Source organism: Tiliqua scincoides, chromosome 1, assembly GCF_035046505.1.
Source record: "Tiliqua scincoides isolate rTilSci1 chromosome 1, rTilSci1.hap2, whole genome shotgun sequence".
Lineage (NCBI taxonomy): Eukaryota > Metazoa > Chordata > Lepidosauria > Squamata > Scincidae > Tiliqua > Tiliqua scincoides.
This window is the reverse complement of record NC_089821.1, coordinates 296,715,675-296,733,175: the sequence shown is the minus strand read 5'-3', so window position 1 is coordinate 296,733,175 and position 17,501 is coordinate 296,715,675. Positions and strand designations below refer to the sequence as shown.

General features: G+C 41.7%; 1 protein-coding gene across 4 annotated transcripts in view; it reads left to right on the top strand.

The window, feature by feature from the left end:
- The window catches only part of ATG2B (autophagy related 2B), a 62,349-nt gene that overhangs the window by 8,582 nt on the left and 36,266 nt on the right, over window positions 1-17,501 (top strand). For 2 of the 4 annotated variants that reach the window (XM_066628698.1, XM_066628725.1), the window contains exons 3-14: window positions 34-186; window positions 1,268-1,370; window positions 3,825-3,987; window positions 4,890-5,069; window positions 6,863-6,959; window positions 7,766-7,948; window positions 10,021-10,178; window positions 11,724-11,832; window positions 12,757-13,018; window positions 16,195-16,345; window positions 16,914-17,009; window positions 17,139-17,327. In XM_066628698.1, the coding sequence (XP_066484795.1) occupies window positions 34-186; window positions 1,268-1,370; window positions 3,825-3,987; window positions 4,890-5,069; window positions 6,863-6,959; window positions 7,766-7,948; window positions 10,021-10,178; window positions 11,724-11,832; window positions 12,757-13,018; window positions 16,195-16,345; window positions 16,914-17,009; window positions 17,139-17,327 (1,844 nt within the window). The remainder of the gene's footprint in view (window positions 1-33; window positions 187-1,267; window positions 1,371-3,824; window positions 3,988-4,889; window positions 5,070-6,862; window positions 6,960-7,765; window positions 7,949-10,020; window positions 10,179-11,723; window positions 11,833-12,756; window positions 13,019-16,194; window positions 16,346-16,913; window positions 17,010-17,138; window positions 17,328-17,501) is intronic. The other 2 variants (XM_066628716.1, XM_066628708.1) reach the window with 2 other exon arrangements.

Sequence of the window (17,501 nt, the reverse complement as noted above, 5' to 3'; positions counted from 1 at the left end):
TGTCTAAACAGCCCAGGCTTTTTTTTTTCCTAGCTTCTAGTTCAGAGCCCATGTACTGGTCAAGCTTTATGACTAGTAGTATGCAACTTGCAAAAGAATGTCTTAGCCAGAAACTGACAGACGAACAAGGAGAAGGGTCCCAACCATTTGAAGGTCTGGAGAAGTTTGCTGAAACAATTGAAACAGGTATTAAATCTCTAAATAACAAAGCAATTTGTTACATTATGTTAAGCTAAGGTATCCTTTGCTAATCAGGCCAACACTTTATTGCAATTTTAGCCTGGAAAAGTCATCTTCTCTTTCTCTTGGTTTATTTGATGAAATGAATTCATTTTATATACAAAACCCAAGATTGTAGGATGGAGGCTGATTCCCTGAAGCATCCTTAGCCGTTTGCCGAACTCCTGGCCAGGCATTCTCACCCTGACTTCAAGCCATGCCCCCTGCTGGGGACACACAGTCAACCCCCATAAAGAAGAGACAGAGGCAACTAGATTGCACAAGCCCACCCCAAACTGGAAAGCATTTGAGGCACTCATAGTGATCTAGGACAGGGACAATCTGGCCAGCTCCTTGCACCAGTGAGCAACTGAGGAGCGGGAAGTAGTTCCTGCCCTGCCTTCTCTGTCCACAGGGTGCACACCAAAAAGCCAATTTTGAGCCTTTGTGCACACACTAACTTGCCACAAGGGAGGGAGGAGGTCAGGCTAAAGAGGTCCCCCTGCTTTGAAGAGAAGAAGGGCTGAATCATTCTAAGAGATGGACATACCAGCATATGTGTGTGCCTGCAGATGAAAAGGGAACACTTTGGGTCTCATGGAAATACCCTTTGTGAGTGTAGCAGTACCCTGAGAAGACTGATCTATTTATAGTTCTAAATAAGGGGACACATAATAATTTGTGGTGCTTTTAGCATTGTAGCTCTTCTAACACCTTTAGCACTCATGGAAGCTATGCTTGTGGAAGTCCCCAAGACCCCTGAAAAGCCACTTCTGGCGGCTTGAAGACCTTTGGAAGCAGTGTGGGGATGGCATGGAGGGGCCTTTACAGGGGCATACTCAGAAGCTAAGAAGAGAACTTTTATCGTTTGTTGTTTGGGGACTTTGGCAAGGGAGGAAGGGATAGAGATGGTAGCTTGCATAAGCACTATGTTCTGGATGCTACCTTTGACTTGTTTTGATTGGCATATATATGCTTGACTAGATATGTTTTCTGCATTATGTTTTGACTTGCTTATTACTGTCTTCACTTTTGGTTTTTTCTGTAGTTTTAAGAAGAGTGAAAGTCACTTTTTTAGACACTGTTCTGAGAATTGAACATGTGCCAGATAACTCCAAAAGTGGAACAGCACTTGAAATCCATGTTGAGAAGTAAGTAGTTTCAGGTTTTGTTTTGTTTTTAAGAGAAGCCTTTTGTCTCCTTTTATGGGATTTACACTATGGAATTCCACAGTCACTGGAATCTGGGGGCAAATTGTGCTTATAGTAGAACTGCTCTGTACTGGGGATTTATCAGAAGAATGGGATTCTGCCACAGTGCCCAGTGCTTTAATTATGTTGTAGGTTTTGCTGCATGAGCACAGAAGTGTTCTGTGGCACAGCTAAGTTGTTACGCAGTGCAGTCTGTAAGGGCGCTAAATTTGGCAAGCTCCAGATGGAAAGTATATTCACACTCTACTGTTTCTCTAGAGGGGAACTGAGTAATTTTGCTAATCCTAATTTATTCATACAGAAAAATTTTCTTCCTCCACAGCTAACTAATAGAGCAGTTTAAAATATTTAAGGTATTCCTTTTTACTGGTGTTTCAAGTTTTCCTTTTGAAACCTTTTTTTCTCAGTTGTTTGTACAGTAGTTCACTGTAAGGAGTACCAGAAGTAACACATCCTATTTCAGAATTCCCATTTTCTCATTTCTTAAATGAGAATCCAAAAGACTGAAATATATCAACATTTTCTACAGATGCATTTACCCTGATCTGGCAAGTGCAATTCATGTGTGGAAACAGACGTTGTATGTGATTTAGAATGGGCAAAAGGTACTACAAAAAGGGGCTGTGCTCTCAGTGTGCAGGTCTACCTTGGGGGTGTCCTTGCTGCTGGATTTCTTGGATTGGTAGCATTATAGGAGTCCGTCCCCCCATCCGCAGGGGTTCTGTTCCACCGCCCCATGGATACAGAAACTACAGGTATGGGGGGAACCCTATATAAATAAATGCACCCATAGAAACCTACTTCCTGTTCAGTTAGTCGCCTCTCTGTAGCATGCAGGCTGCTTTCCTGCACATTTGGTTCTTCAGTTAAGCAAGAATGTTAAGCAAGAAGCACCTGTTCTGCAAGCATTACTACAGTAAAACAAAGGTCCTGTAATGGGCACATGGGGGGAATTCTCTGGATCAGTGGATTAGTGAAACTATGGCTACTGGATCCGTGGGTACAGGGGATGCCTGTATCTTCTACTTGAAGACTTTAATCCCAAGTGTATTCACTAGGGAACAAGTCTCATTGAGCTCAACTGGACTTGCTCTTGCATAAATATGCTTAGGAGTCTTCCTTTTCCTTTAATAAACATCCTAAGCATATTTATGCCAGACTCTGGCTCAGTGGAAGAACATCTACTTTGTGTGTAAAAGGTTTAATTTCCAGGTTGGGCAGAGGAGAATCCTGTCTGAACTCTTGGGGAACCATTGCCAGTTATTATCAATAGTTCTGAGCTAGATGGTCTGATTCAGAATAAATCAGTTCCCTGTTTTCAGAAGATGACAGGAATATTTGTGAAGGGTGCAGACTCCTGTGGCTCTGATCCTGGGATGTTTCATACGTCTTTAGGGTTGGGGTCATAGCTCAGTAGAAGACCATCTGCTTTGCATGCAGAAGGTTCAGTCCCTGGCCTCCTCACACTTAGACTTGGATCCTCCCACACCATTTGGCACATTGGGCAGTAAGTGCTCTCCAGCGTACTCAATCAGTTGCAGCTTGCAAGCAGCTTCGGCTTCATCCCATCCCATGCTCCATCGCAAGTCCCAGGCTCGGATAAAGGAGGAGGGTTGAATGTGGGGCTAGCAACCCCACCCTGTAAAAATGCCCACTGCTAAAGAAACAGGAAGTGAAACCTCCTCACACAGGACAGAGAAAGTTATTGTCTCAGTCTTTGGGGAGCCACTGCCAGTTGGCATTGAGAATATAGAACTGGATGGACTAATAGTTCAACTATGTACAAGGCAGATTCCTATGTTTCTATTTCATTGTACGAATCCATCATAAGTATTTTAAATTTTATTTCTATAAACTTTTGACCTCAATTTTTAACAGACAACAAGAAACCAAACTGTAGTCTTCCTTCTATCATATACTGCAGTGATTGTCAAACTGTGGGTTGGGACCCACTAGGTGGGTCACGAGCCAATTTCAGGTGGGTCCCCATTCGATATTTATTTTTTAATTGATGCGACCATGGTTTGTGGCTGCATTTGGGGAAATGTGGCAGATCTGTATTTTTAACAGGCTACTCTGTATATGCTTTTAACTATGGCAGTGAATGGGGCTTACTCCTGGGTAAGTGGGTAGGATTGCAGCCTAGGATTATTAAAAATGTTCCTGCTTGATGATGCCACTTCCGGTCATGACATCACTTCCAGTGGGTCCTGACAGATTCTCATTCTAAAAAGTGGGTCCTAGTGCTAAAAGTTTGAGAACCACTGATATGCTGTATTTTAAAAAATGACACAAAGAATACTTTTTCAAGTATGTCTAGAGATACCGAGCAGAGTGAGTTTGTGTTCTTACTTTTTTTGTCCTGACTTCATTATTTTCTTTCATGCTCTTTAGGACAGCATACTGTGATGAAACTGCTGATGAATGCTCTGGAATTAATGTGCATCAGCCCACAGCTTTTGCTCACAAATTACTTCAGCTCTCAGGTGTTTCCTTCTTCTGGGATGAATTTCCAGCCTCAACAAAATCTTCTCCAGTGGGCTCAGCTACACAGTTGGTAAAAATATTTTAGATCTACCTAGATATTCAAATTCATCAACTATACACGTACATCTTGCTGTGTTGTTGGACTATATCCATGCTTTCATCCCAGCTATCTCTGAACAGGCAGACATACAGAAATTGACCTGGTTCCCACCTGTTCTTTACTGTTGTGTTTCCTCCCATTCTGCAGTTCTGGATGTCTTGAATCCAACTGTTTGAGACTATTCAGTGTGATTTAGTGGCTAGATCTGGGTGTAAGAAATCTCAGGTTCAAATTCCTCTTTAGCCAAGGCTACCTGATAAGCAGCATGGCTGTTGCTTAGCATAAACTACCTTGGAGGGTTGCTGTGAGTTGCTTGAAAGAGAGCAGGATCACATTGTGACAACTAAATAAATGCAACATTTCACCAAGTACAGCCTGGGATATTGTATGCTCATCACAATGAGCATCACAAAATACTTCCAAAACTCTGAGAGACCAGTCCCATAGTGAAGGCGAAAGGTGTAAATTGTTGATGTTCTTCAACTTGGAAATATACTTCATGTGACCTTTTAGTTGGACCATTGTTTACTGTGAATACCAGGCGGTGGCGGTGGCTGCCTGTATAGGCTTTCCAGAGGCAGCTGGTCAGCCACTGTGGGAAACAGGATGCCGGGCTAGATGGCCTGATCTAACAGGATTATTTTTATGTTCTTAAAAGATAAACTTTTGATATGAGAAAATGATAGTTTTTTTTTTTTTTCCAAGCACCTCAAGCTTTATGCAAGGTATTGAAAAATGGTGTCATTTTGATAAAGCTGATACCGTTATTTTCGGTGTAGGTGTGTGTGTTATACCTCTCATTATATACCCCAGATAGGATATGCAGTATTTTTAATTGCAATATCTTTTATCTCCTTTCCTTTCTTTCAAAGGCAACTGAACCAAAGCTTTCACCTAGCTGGAATCCGAAAATTGTGTATGAGCCACACCCACAATTAGCGCGAGACTTGCCAGAGGTTTCTCCCTCAGACCCTGTACAGATATGTAGGCTGATTGGAAGTATAGAACTGAGCCTTACGTTAAAGCAAAATGAAGTCCTTCCTGGAGCAAAGGTTAGTTATAAATAAAGGTGCACATTGGGGTTGCTACAAGAGACGTTGCAGACGAGAATTGGAGACATGTGTTTTTTGCCTTCCTTGGTTCTACTTAAAGGTCCTAAGCCGTCATAACACTTTCCACCCTCTTCCTGGGAACTATTTTCTACCACTTGACTGACCTAGTCATTTTGCTGGACCAGGAAAAAAGACAAGAATAAGCCCTTTATGATTGTGGGGCAGTTGTATGGTAACCATTTAAAACCCTTGTGAACAAACTCTAAAGAACACATACAGCTGCTGCATATTTACATTTGCTTCCCAAAATGCCCAACCCGGGGCAGAAACAATACACTGTGGGACCTGCAAACTGTCACACTCAGTATCAACAGCACATGCAATAGATTTTTTGTTTTTTGTTTTTTTCAGCAGTTGCTCCTGTGGAACAAGGGGGAGGGTGGGGCATATGCCACAAGTCCCCTCCACACTAAGAAAAAGATGAAATTTTGCAAGTTAGGTAGGAATCGATGGCATTAAGAAGAAAAAAAATTTTTTTTACATTTTTAATATTTGTATTTTGGCTGAGATTTTTTTATATACAGCAGCTGATAGTGTTAGAGCTTTTCCATTCCCAACCCTAAGCATTTGTGCCAACAAAGTTGCTGCAGTGGTGCCTTAGGCCCCAGTCCTATCCAACTTTCCAATGCCAGTGCAGCCACAATGCAACCCCAAGGAAAGGGAACAAACATTCCCTTACCTGGAGAAGGCCCCCATGATGGCCCCCCTACTGTAGGATGCAGTTCATGCCCTGTTGACATGGCTGCACCAGTGCTGGAAAACTGGATGGGATTTGGCTCTTAGTAGGCTATATTTTCTTACTGGGCTTTTCAGCATATCTAGTCCATTGTAACATCCTCAGTGCCATCTTCATTACCGAACTTAAACAAGAAGTGTTTAGCATCCACCATTTGTATTCTAAAGTTCATGCAGTTTAAAGGTAGTTCCTTCCTGTTAGAGCTTGTTCATTGTTGTCTGTGAGCAAGCATTCTAGTATTCCTCAGATACATGCTTGTAGGGTAAAAGCAATATGTGAATCGTCTATAGATCTGGTTGGCAATTATTTATCTGATTAGAGGTACTGTAATTTTGTTGCAATAGTGAAAATGGCTTACAACTTGATTTGTGATTGCTTCATCACTAATGATACAGTTGCTAATATGTCTCTTTACACGTTATAAGCACCCACACAAGTGCATACTTTGGGAATTCTGGACTTCTTGCATGAATAAGAAATGTACTGTGTGAGTGAACCCTTAAAGCCCACATGCCTGGGCTGTAAATGTAATTGTAGATATAAATCAGAAAAGGCTCAACACCTTTCCTGATTTATACCTATAATTACATTTACAGCCCAGGCATTTCTTGCTCAAGAATCCACTCCAGTGGATTGGATCACAACCGATGTAGGTGAAAGGAAACTCCTGGAAGGGTACCTTTGTGCCTCTTCAGATGCCAGTCTTGAGGGTCAGGGAATATGTAGCACAGGGAGCTACAGTGGAGTGAAGAATGTGCTGAAATTGGGCAGAAACACTAGGCATCCAGTTCTATATATAGGGGTGTTATTCAAAATGTGCTTTCTTGTGATACCTTCTCTGAGTATGATCTGTATAGAAGATAGTATTGACAGCTTTCAGAGAACAAGGAATTAAATATGGGGATGAAACGTTTGTTCTGGGTTGATGTACTAGGAATTATATGATATGAGCGGATAAAAGGGTGTTAATTCATTCATCTTTTAATTTGTTTTTAAGTTGGATGTAGATGGACAGATAGATTCCATGCACCTATTCCTGTCACCTAGGCAGGTACATCTTCTGCTGGACATGTTAGCAGCCATTGCTGGACCAGGCAAGTACTGTAGAAATTGCATTGCGTACGTCAGTCAGTCCTTTGTATTGTTACTAAGGTCTCAGAAAAAAAGGCACAATCAAGTTAAGCATTTTTCAGTCCAATTATTTTAGAGGGGGTTGAATAAATGAGTATACCTCCCCAATAAAATCAAACAGTTTCAAAAACATTTAACACTGGATGGATTGTGTCCCAAATTATTTAGGTTTTGTTTGCATTTCAGTAATATCTAAGTAATTAAAGAAATATATCTCAGTCTGAGGGTTTGTATCTGCCGGGGAAGGGCACTTTTGAATGCTTAACATCTCAGCAGTTATTGAGATATTTGCGGTTTCTGGAGTGAATTTCAAAGTAATTTACCAGTTGTCACACAGTTGTAACTGGAAACAGTGACAAATGCTAGTCCAGGGCTCCAAGGCTATTTCCCTGCCTGGGCGAGACAGAGCCTTTTTGCAGGGTTTTGGGCTGCCTGGAAATGGAGTGAGATGCCAGCGCAGAGCAAAGGAGGCAAAGGTGTGTGTGACTTTCGGTTCCCCACCCCATTCTCGTTGAGACAAATCCGCAGATAAAAAATCTGTGGATAAATAGGCTGCACCTGTACAGTGTTTCTATGGTTTCATTACCTGAAAGTATCAAAAGGTGAATCTCTTGGAGACTCAGCAGAGAATTTTTGAAATGCAGGTTTTTAATTGAAGAATCTGAGTGATTGTGGCAGTAGGGTGAGAGGGAGGGTTGTGTGGTGTCTTTGCTTTCTTTGGGCTTGGGAATTGAGCATCATTTTTCTACTATCCTGTGTTTGAATACAGAGAATCCCAGCAGAATGGAATTATCTAATAAAGATAAGAAAAATCGACCAATGCAGCAAGAAGATGAGTATAGGATCCAGATGGAGCTCAAGCGTTACCTAAGAAAAGAAACTTTGCCAGCAGGAGCACAGTCAGATCCAAGTTTTTATGAGTCGGAGGCAGCCAGAACTCCTTCCAGTCGTGGTGAGCAACTACTGGAGGATTCTAGGATATGGGAATGTCACCAAATAAGTTTAGCTGTTAACCACAAATGCTGCAAGACACATGTACCGACAATGCATGCATTTCCTAAATCATGAATGTTAAGGGGCCATTAACTGTAGTGCATCCACCTCCCAATCTGGTACCAGAGGAAGAAGGGAGTCGCAACCTGAATGTAACCAAAATGCGTTCATGGTTTATTGAGGGGATCCTTTCAATAATGGATGGAGGAGTAAGTATGTAAAGCAATGCGGTAATACTAACGGTAATTGATTAGCAAACTGGTGCCAGTCTGCAACTTAGGAGGGGGAGCACACTGTCTGTAGCAGAGTTAAGGAAGGTATGGTCACCCAATATTTTTGCAGAGTGCTGGATTTTCTGCGTTTCCACAGGGTGTTTTAAGTATTAACAAGCTTTAGAGTAAGCAGGGTAAGGATAACAGAAATTCATGGGTAGACAGAGAAATTGGAAAGATTGGTTTGTGGTGTCAAACCACAGCTGTGACTTGGTTGCTATTAGGAAAGAGTGAAGTTTCATACCAGTTTTCTAGAGAACAATTTGGTAATCTGGACTTGCAGTTGTGGAGTTTAGGGCGCAATCCTGTCCTGCACTGGAACAGGCAAGCCAGAAGGCTTGCGCTGTATCCAGCACAGGATAGTGACCATAAGCTGCTCAGCCAGAGCCAGAAACATTTCCCCTTATCACCAGGTAAGGGCTGCTGGCCCCTATGGATCTCCTCGGACTTGCGCCACCTGTTGAGGTGGCGCAAGTCAGAGGAGAGTGGAGCAGCTTGTAGCCGCTCTGTTCTCCCCAGGAATAGGGGTTGGGATGCAGCATAACTGCCAGATCCCAGCCCCCCCTCACACTCCCTGCCCTTCCGCCCCCAGGGCCACCCCCCACTGCCCAGGAACTCCTCTCTCCTGCATCCTCCCCACCTACCTTTGGTCCTTGCGTCAGCACATCCAAGCCGACACAAGGCGCTCGGAGGAAGCCAGTGTGGAGGCTTCTGTCACCATTGACATTCTTGACTGTTACATCAAGCCTTTGAGAATGGATAAAGCACCAGGCAGAAGGATGTTTGTAGGAGTATCTCAAAACTGTCTTTGGTGGATTGGTCATGAGAATCGCATTTAAGAGAGCTTGGAAGCAGAACTCCAGGCTCCTGTTGTCTTGGCTAAAAGTTAGATGGAGAGTTTTAAGGGGAGGTGAAAAAAGAGTGTGCAGTCAATAAGTTACACAGAAAGAGAAGGTTGGGAGGGCAGATCAAAAGGATAAGAGTCCACAAGGGACCTCAAGGCTAGGTAAGGTAAGAAAACCTTTTATGAGGTCTTGGCTACCAAGCTTATCAAGGGGTTTATACCAAGATTGAAGGATTAAAATATAGACAGAGCAACGCTTCACCCTAAGACACCTTCACAGTGTCTTGCTTGGTACCACGATAATGTCCCTGCAGCACCAGTTTACATTTTTGGAAGGTGGGAGAAGTTCCTATTGATTTGTACCTAAGTGAGCTACATCCTGAGTCTTTCAGCACAGTTACAACTGCTAACTGCACCAGTATTAACCAGGATTTGAAACTATAGTTAGTAGCTGGTTTAATTCCTGGTTAACATTAATGGTTAATATAGATGGTGGTCTAAGCATTGTAAAAGGCTGGAGGTTATTTGCATGAGAGAGCAAAAGGACTAGAGAGAGGGCACACACAATCTTAAGGCCTGCTTCCAGTCTCTGCACTGTGATTAATGGTTGGACAGTCTTGTCTCTTCAGTGGCTCAATGTTGCATGTTGGTTTGGGGATGAAGAGATGAGTTTGATTCAGTGTAGCATAAGTTATGAACGTCCTTGTAGCCTGCATATATATCAGGTAGGGTTTGCATAATGCAACATTTGTTCTTTAACTAAATTTTAGTCCTGTCCTTGAGCCTCCACCCAAAAGTTTGCCTAATAATTGCTAACATACTATTGGGTAGTTGTGTGGGCTCTTGATACTAGGTTGACTTTTATGTAATGTAGTTTGTCATTACAAACCACATAAGGTGTCTTTTTTTCTTTAGAAGAAGAAGTTTTCTTCTCAATGGCTGACATGGAGATGTCTCACAGCCTCTCCTCTCTCCCACCTCTTGGAGACCCACCAACTATGGATTTAGATCTTTCTTTAACTAGTACATACACTACTACTCCTCCATCAGGATCTCCGCTTGGTGCTACAGTGGTATGTTCATCTTGTTTACCTTTTGAATAAATGAGTTTTGACCTTTAAAAAAAAATTGAAACTAATCTCTCAGTACCAGTTTACCCTGACCTGATGTCCCAGTGGGTGCCTGGGCTTTTATAGAAAGGCCTTGTAATCACTCGGGGAAGGTACCACCAAAGGACTGAATTTGCGTACTGTAGGCCTAGCATGGTCTTGACAAAACATGATGTATGATTACACAGGCCAACACACACATTTTGCTTCCTTAAACGTTACACCAATTCCTGGGTGTATTTGGGGTGCTGATTCCAAAAATGGCATCCGTTTTGCCCTATCACGTTTTGCCCTATTTTGCGCTATTCCTCATGAGGAAGCTGCTTGAACCATTCACTAATGAGGCTATACTATATCTCCAAAACTAGACGTGATAGGGCAAAACGGATGCCATTTTTGGAATCGACTCCCCAAATTCATATCAAACCACCATAAAGTTTGGGAAAAACTTTTCTGACCCTCAATTTTGTAGGCCTGTGTTACTGTAACTTCATGTAGTGTTAGTAAGCCTAGTATTAGAATTTGTTTGAGATTTGAAACTGTTGCCATGACAATGTTATGCCAGGAAAATGACAGGAAAAACTAGGTTTACAGCTGAGCAAAAGTGCAGACACCAACCAGACCTAGACTTGACAAAGTGCTGTTTGAACACAAACCAGTGTCACTTCCCCTGAAACTAAAAGACTTGGTTCCCCATGGCTAGGGCATCACACAGATGAAGGTGGCAGATGCCTTTAGGAAGAGGCAAAAATAACTTCTGTGACCCATATTGAGCAGGAGAGCTTTTGTGGACTCAGATGCCATACGCAGGCTCTGAGCTGCCCGCACTCTCCTATCGCAATCCCAGGTGGACCTTTTCCACAGGCATTTCAACATCTAAGAATCCAAAAGTAATGAATATGTTGATATATGGTTAATTTCTATGACCATCATGCTGAGACTTAAAAATATTTATGATTCTTTGACACATGTATTCTGAAAGATGATCATATTCTGAGATGAAAATGGTAAGACTTGCATGTATTATTTCATATGTGCTTCTAGGGTAAGCTTTTACACCCAACTGTCAAAATGTGTACATTAACTTCAGATGTAAGTTTGCTCTGAAGTTCAAGCAAAGATTTGTAAATGGTACAGAACTCTTTTTTTTTTTTTTTAAACAAACTGCTTGCCTTCCCTATAATATGGACTTTATCTTAGCCAGGAGTTAGTACTAGAATGTGTTTTCAGTACCATCACAACTCATTACTGTCTGATGGCAACAATTGGCATTTTTTCTGTGACTATAGAATCAAAAGGTCAAATGACCTTTCTCATCTTAGCAAAATGTAACCACCCATTGGGATTTAAAACACGCACACATTGAAAGTAGCAGAGTCAAGGAAAAAAACTCACTGTTGATGGGTACCCCATAATTATAATATGCTGAGATACAATGATGCTAACATCTTTTTTAAGGCTGATGTGATGTGTTGTGTGAGCACAATAGTTATACTGTTGTTTTGGCAGCAGCCAACCTGGGGAGATTGTCTTGATCAAGAAAAACAAGAACCGCCCCCTGTAAGAGGTTCATCATTTGCACCCAGTGTAGTTCATCTAGCTGCACTACGAAGAACTTGTAAGTAACATGTTACTGAATTTCTCCATGTTTTTCCATGTTTGAAACCTTTTTTAAAACAATATAGAACCCAGTGTTGCTTTATTAACCTAGAAGTCAGTATTAAGTCAAAGCAACATAGAATTCAGCCATGCTCTGTCATTAACCTAGAAGTCAATATGCATTAGAAGTGATTTTCTTCTAATTATTTGCATGCCAGTTTTATGATTTAAAGTCTGAATTGTGTTTTTGGATATTTGTAGTGGAGAAGCAATTTACTACCAGTGAACTGTTGCCAAGCATGCTTTGCTTGTAAGATCAGATAAAAACCTGGCCCCTACCCTTCACGTTGGTTAAATTCAGTTGAGCTCCATGGAGCTTACTGGCAGCCCAATCCCATCCACACTTTCCTGGGAGTAAGCCCCATTGACTTTAATGAGACTTACTTCTGAGTAGACATGCATAGGATTGGGCTGTTACTGTCTTGTCAATTTGTTTAGGATTGTAACTTGAAGTCCCTGGTGGCAGTAAGTTCCTTCCTGCCTGCTGATGTGACATAATATTTGAGACAATCTATCCATATAGACATTAACCTGTGCTCCCGTAATTGAATGCTTCAGTATATATACTGTATCATCTTACTTATAAATTAGACAGAATATAGGTTTTTTTTTCTGTAATTAGAGAGATTTGGGTGTATTTAAAATTCATCTTGCATAGAAAGGTAATATTTATAGTATCTGAAATAATGTGTGCCCAAATAGTTTAATCAAATGGAAGCATTATTTTAGGTGAACAGAGATGTGTTTGGTAATAACTTGTATAGAAATATCTTTGTGGCAACTCTAATACTTGTGTACTAATTTAAGGTACTTATATTATGTGCTTATGTTAGACACCTGACTGAAAACTAACTTAAACAGGATTAATTTTATTTTATTTCAGCCCTTCCATCCAGATCTGTCTCAGTGGATGAATCTAGGCCTGAACTACTTTTTAGGCTAGTAGTGGGTGCTTTCTCTGTGTCGGTGCTTCATATTGATCCTTTACCACCACCTGAGACATCATTGAATGTTAGTCCTCTGACACCAATGGCACAGGATTTTTTTACTCGAATAGAAAAGGTTGATCCTGTTAAATTTCCAACAGAAGATTTTCTGTCCCTCCGAGATGTATTTGCAAAGGCTTGTTCTCATGACCACCTTAGGTATAACTTTGTTTATTTATCAAATTACACAGCAAACAAAATACAGGGAGTCCACAAAAACACTCCCTGATTTCAAACAGGTATAACATGCAACTTTATTGTAATAATCTTTCACAGTTAGTAGCTTCAGGTGCAGGATTTCATTCAGTTTCATGTGTTATAGGGTAGCATTAAAGGCACTCAATTTGCGCCCCTCTGGTTGCTCGGCAAACATTGATGTGATAGTCCAGTTCGGTCCAAATGCTCTGCATCATATCTGGAGTTAACATGCGAACTGCTTCAGTGATCAAGATTTTCAGCTCCTCTAGGATTGTAGGTAGTGGTGGTACGTAAACTGTACTCTTAATGTACTCCCAAAGAAAGAAGTCATAAACAGTTAGGTCCGGTGACCTCGCAGGCCACTTGCAGAACATCTGTGGTTACCTGTGGTTTTCAGGTAAAAGATGTCTAATCACCTGAAAAAAATGAAATAACTGTTAGAGAATCGGTTCACAACATGTTTATCAATATATTTCAATTAGTTTAGATATCATGAAATCAGGGGGTGTTTTTGTGGATACCCCGTAGAACAATTCTGTGTGAGCTCTTGATGTCTTAAACTTGTTGTAGAAATACTTGAACTCATGACTATGTAATATATTTGATGGATGGGGGCAGTGACAGTTAAAAAATCTTTCTTAATCATTTGCGTAGTAGGTATGGTAGGTGGGGAGGCAGTGCTTTATGCACTTGAGGCTGTTCCCTGCAATAGTGTACAAATGCAATACAAAGTACAAATGCATGTAGACTAATGAATGAGCCCAAGTGTTGGAGCATTCAGAGTGAGCCCGGCATTTTCTACTTATTTGCAGAGCAAGCAGCAATTTTATTTTTTGGAATTCAGTTCTTAAGAGAAAAAGAACTGGGCAAAGAATAGAGTTCATTTTACAGCTTCTTAGCTCATCTTATGGTTTCTTAGGTTTTTCTGCAGTCAACCTGCAGAGGAATGTACTTACAAGCTAATCTTCTCCTCTGCAAAATCCCTGATCTGAAGTTCTATATGTACTCCTGCATGTACACAGAACTCCTTTTGTAGGTGAGGTTCCCATTAGAACATAAGAAGAGCCCTACTGGATCAGGCGAAAGGCCCATCTAGTCCTGCTTCCTGTATCTCACAGTGGCCCACCAAATGCTCCAGGGAGCACACAAGACAACAGACACAACCTGCGCCACGTTGCCCTCCCCTGCATCTGGCAATTGGAGGCAGCCTGCCTTTAAAACCAAGAATTTGCACATACCTACTATGATTTGTAACCTGCAGTGAACTTTTCCTTCAGAAATTGGTCCAATCCCCTCTTAAGGGTATCCAGGAAAGATGCCATTATTACTTCCTGTGGCAAAGAGTTTCACAAACTAATTACACGCTGGGTAAAGAAATATTTTCTTCTGTCTGTCCTAACTCTCCCAACACCCAACTTTTGTGGATGTCCCTTGGTTCTGGTGTTATGTGAGAAGGAAAAGAGTGTCTCTCTATCCACTCATGGTTCAGGATGTGGACTCACCTCCCTGCATTACAATCTCTGCACGTGAACTGGAGGTTGTCCATGACTTTGTGTACCTTGGCTCAACGATCTCCGACGCTCTTTCTCTCAATACCGAGCTAAACAGATGCATTGGCAAAGCAGCTACCACATTTTCCAGACTCTCAAAGAGTCTGGTCCAACAAGAAGCTGATGGAACATACCAAGATCCAGGTCTACAGAGCTTGCGTATTGAGTACACTTCTGAACTGCAGTGAGTCATGGACTCTTCGCACACAACAGGAGAAAAAGCTGAACGCTTTCCACATGCGCTGCCTCCGACGCATCCTCGGCATCACCTGGCAGGACAAAGTTCCAAACAACACAGTCCTGGAACAAGCTGGAATCCCCAGCATGTATACACTGCTGAGACGCCTGTGTTGGTTTGGTCATTTGTGAGAATGGGCGATGGTCGGATCCCAAAGGATCTCTTCTGTGGAGAACTCGTGCAAGGAAAGTGCCCTACAGGTAGACCACAGCTGCGATACAAGGATATCTGCAAGAGGGATCTGAAAGCCTTAGGAATGAACCTCAACAAATGGGAAACCCTGGCCTCTGAGCGTTGTACTTGGAGGCAGGCTGTGCAGCATGGCCTTTCCCAATTTGAAGAGACACTTTGCCAACAGAATGAGGCAAAGAAGGAAGGCCCATAGCCAGGGAGACAGACCAGGGACACACTACACTTGCTTCCAGTGTGGAAGGGATTATCACTCCCAAATCGGCCTTTTCAGCCACACGAGACGCTGTGCCAGAACAACCATTCAGAGCGTGATACCATAGTCTTTTGAGACTGAAGGTTGCCAACAAGTCTCCCAACACTCAACTTTCGTGGATGTCTCTTGGTTTTGGTGTTATGTGTGAAGGAAAAGAACCTCTCTCTATCTGCTCTGTCCATCCCCTGCATGACTTTGTATGTCGCAATCATGTCCCCCCTCAGGCACCTCTTTTCTAGACTGAAGAGGCCCAAACACTGTAGCCTTTCCTCATAGGGAAGGTGCCATTGACTTTAGCAGAGTCAGCTTTCCTCTATCTCAGAGCTCCCTCTTTAATGAAGTGAATGAGCACATTTTGTGAGTGTCTGAGCTAGTATGCTAGCATTTTAGGCAATTATATTCTCTGGTAGAGGATAGGGGGCATTCCTTACAGAAGGGGAATGCCCTCATGCCTGCATGAGGGTCAGCTGAGCAATAACGACTCCTTGTGCTGAGGGTTGACTATTAGCTACATTGAATTCAGAAGTCATCTTTGGTGGACCAAGGTTGGAAATTTATGTTAATTTGGAAGGCAAAATAAATGGATTGGGGGCAGCTAAGGTGTTGCATAAACATGATTATTGGGATAGTGAGCAAGTCTTTTTTACTTGCTTGCTTTCAATTTCTGGTGTGTGTAGTCTAGTGTGTATGTAGTCTAGTGTGTGTTCTACAAGTAACTAATCATTAACACACATTGCAACTGGGACAGCAACAGAAGCATTCATTCTCCTTGTTCTGTTATAGAGACATATGCAATTCAACTGATGAACTTTCAGTATATTCTTAAAATAATTGTAAATGTAAACATTGGGGGATATTCTGTTAATATAAGTTTAATATTTGTTTCTTTTATTTCTCACAATAGATTTATAGGTACAGGCATCAAAGTGTCCTATGAACAAAGACAAAGATCATCCTCTCGTTGTTTGAGTACAGATTTGTCTATTGGTCAAATGGAACTCCTAGAATGCCTCTTTTCTACAGACTCTCATTTTGAAATACCTCACTACACAGAGGTAAAGATTTATCCAGTTTACAGGCAACTGCAGTGCATTAACTCTCTTAATGAAGCGGCAGTATGGTCTTTGGAATACATGCTCAAAAGTAAACTGAGTTCTAGACTTGCACTCATGCAAGCACCCCTTAATGTTCCTTTATCTTGATGATGCCTCTGTGGCTGCCTCCACCACCACAGGATGCAGCACACACCCTGTTGGCGCAGCTGCATCAGCACTGGAAAGTTGGATAGGATTGGGCGCTAAGAAGAATTACGCCAAGCCAGTCAGGGTTTTCATAAACCCATTGATTGGAACCAGTTCAGAAGAGCCCACATTTTGCTGAGTAATTCTTCTTCTGCCCTTGAGTCCTTGGAGCCTCCAACAGCTTTGTGTGGACTGAGAAATGGGATATTGCAGGCACAGATATTGTTGCCCTGCAGGCATTGTTTATCCATTGTTCTCCAAAAAGGAGATTGAATCAGGTAGTGCTTCTTAGTACATAGTTTAGCAAGTGACAAATCTTTCTATGCAGTTTTAATTTAATTTGATCTGTTAACTAATTTTGCTTCTTTTTTAATTTTTAAAGCTGCTAACGTTTCATTCTGAAAAACAAGGGAACAAGTTGCACCCTCTTTCATGCCTTCAGCTCCATTGCAAGCACTCGGATAACAAAGGACCTCAGGTAAAACTGAAAAAAGGTTCCTTCCTTTGTTGTTTGTAGAGAGAGAAAAAAGCATAAGCTTTTATACTAAGCTTTATTAACTGTATTTTACCATTTTGCTGCTAAGAATTCTAATGTACTTTTTTGTAGGGTAGCCAGGGGAGACTGAGTTCTGTTCCTCAGAAAGCAGATTTACAAATCAAGTTGAGTCCAGTATTCTGTGAGTTGGATATCAGCATTGTTGACAGGCTAAATTCCTTGCTTCAGCCACAAAAGTTAACCCCAGTGGAGATGATGGCATCGCACATGTACACCTCTTACAACAAACACATTAGTCTGGTAAGCAGGGAATAATATTGCTTTGCTTCTGTACTGTTTACGGTGCTGTCTCCCTTAGAAAGAAACTGCTTGGCCTATTGCTGCTCTCCTGTACTGTGAAACAGCTATTAACTTCTACACTTGTTATATCATTTCATGATACTTGATTACTCAGTAATTGATTACTTGCAGCTG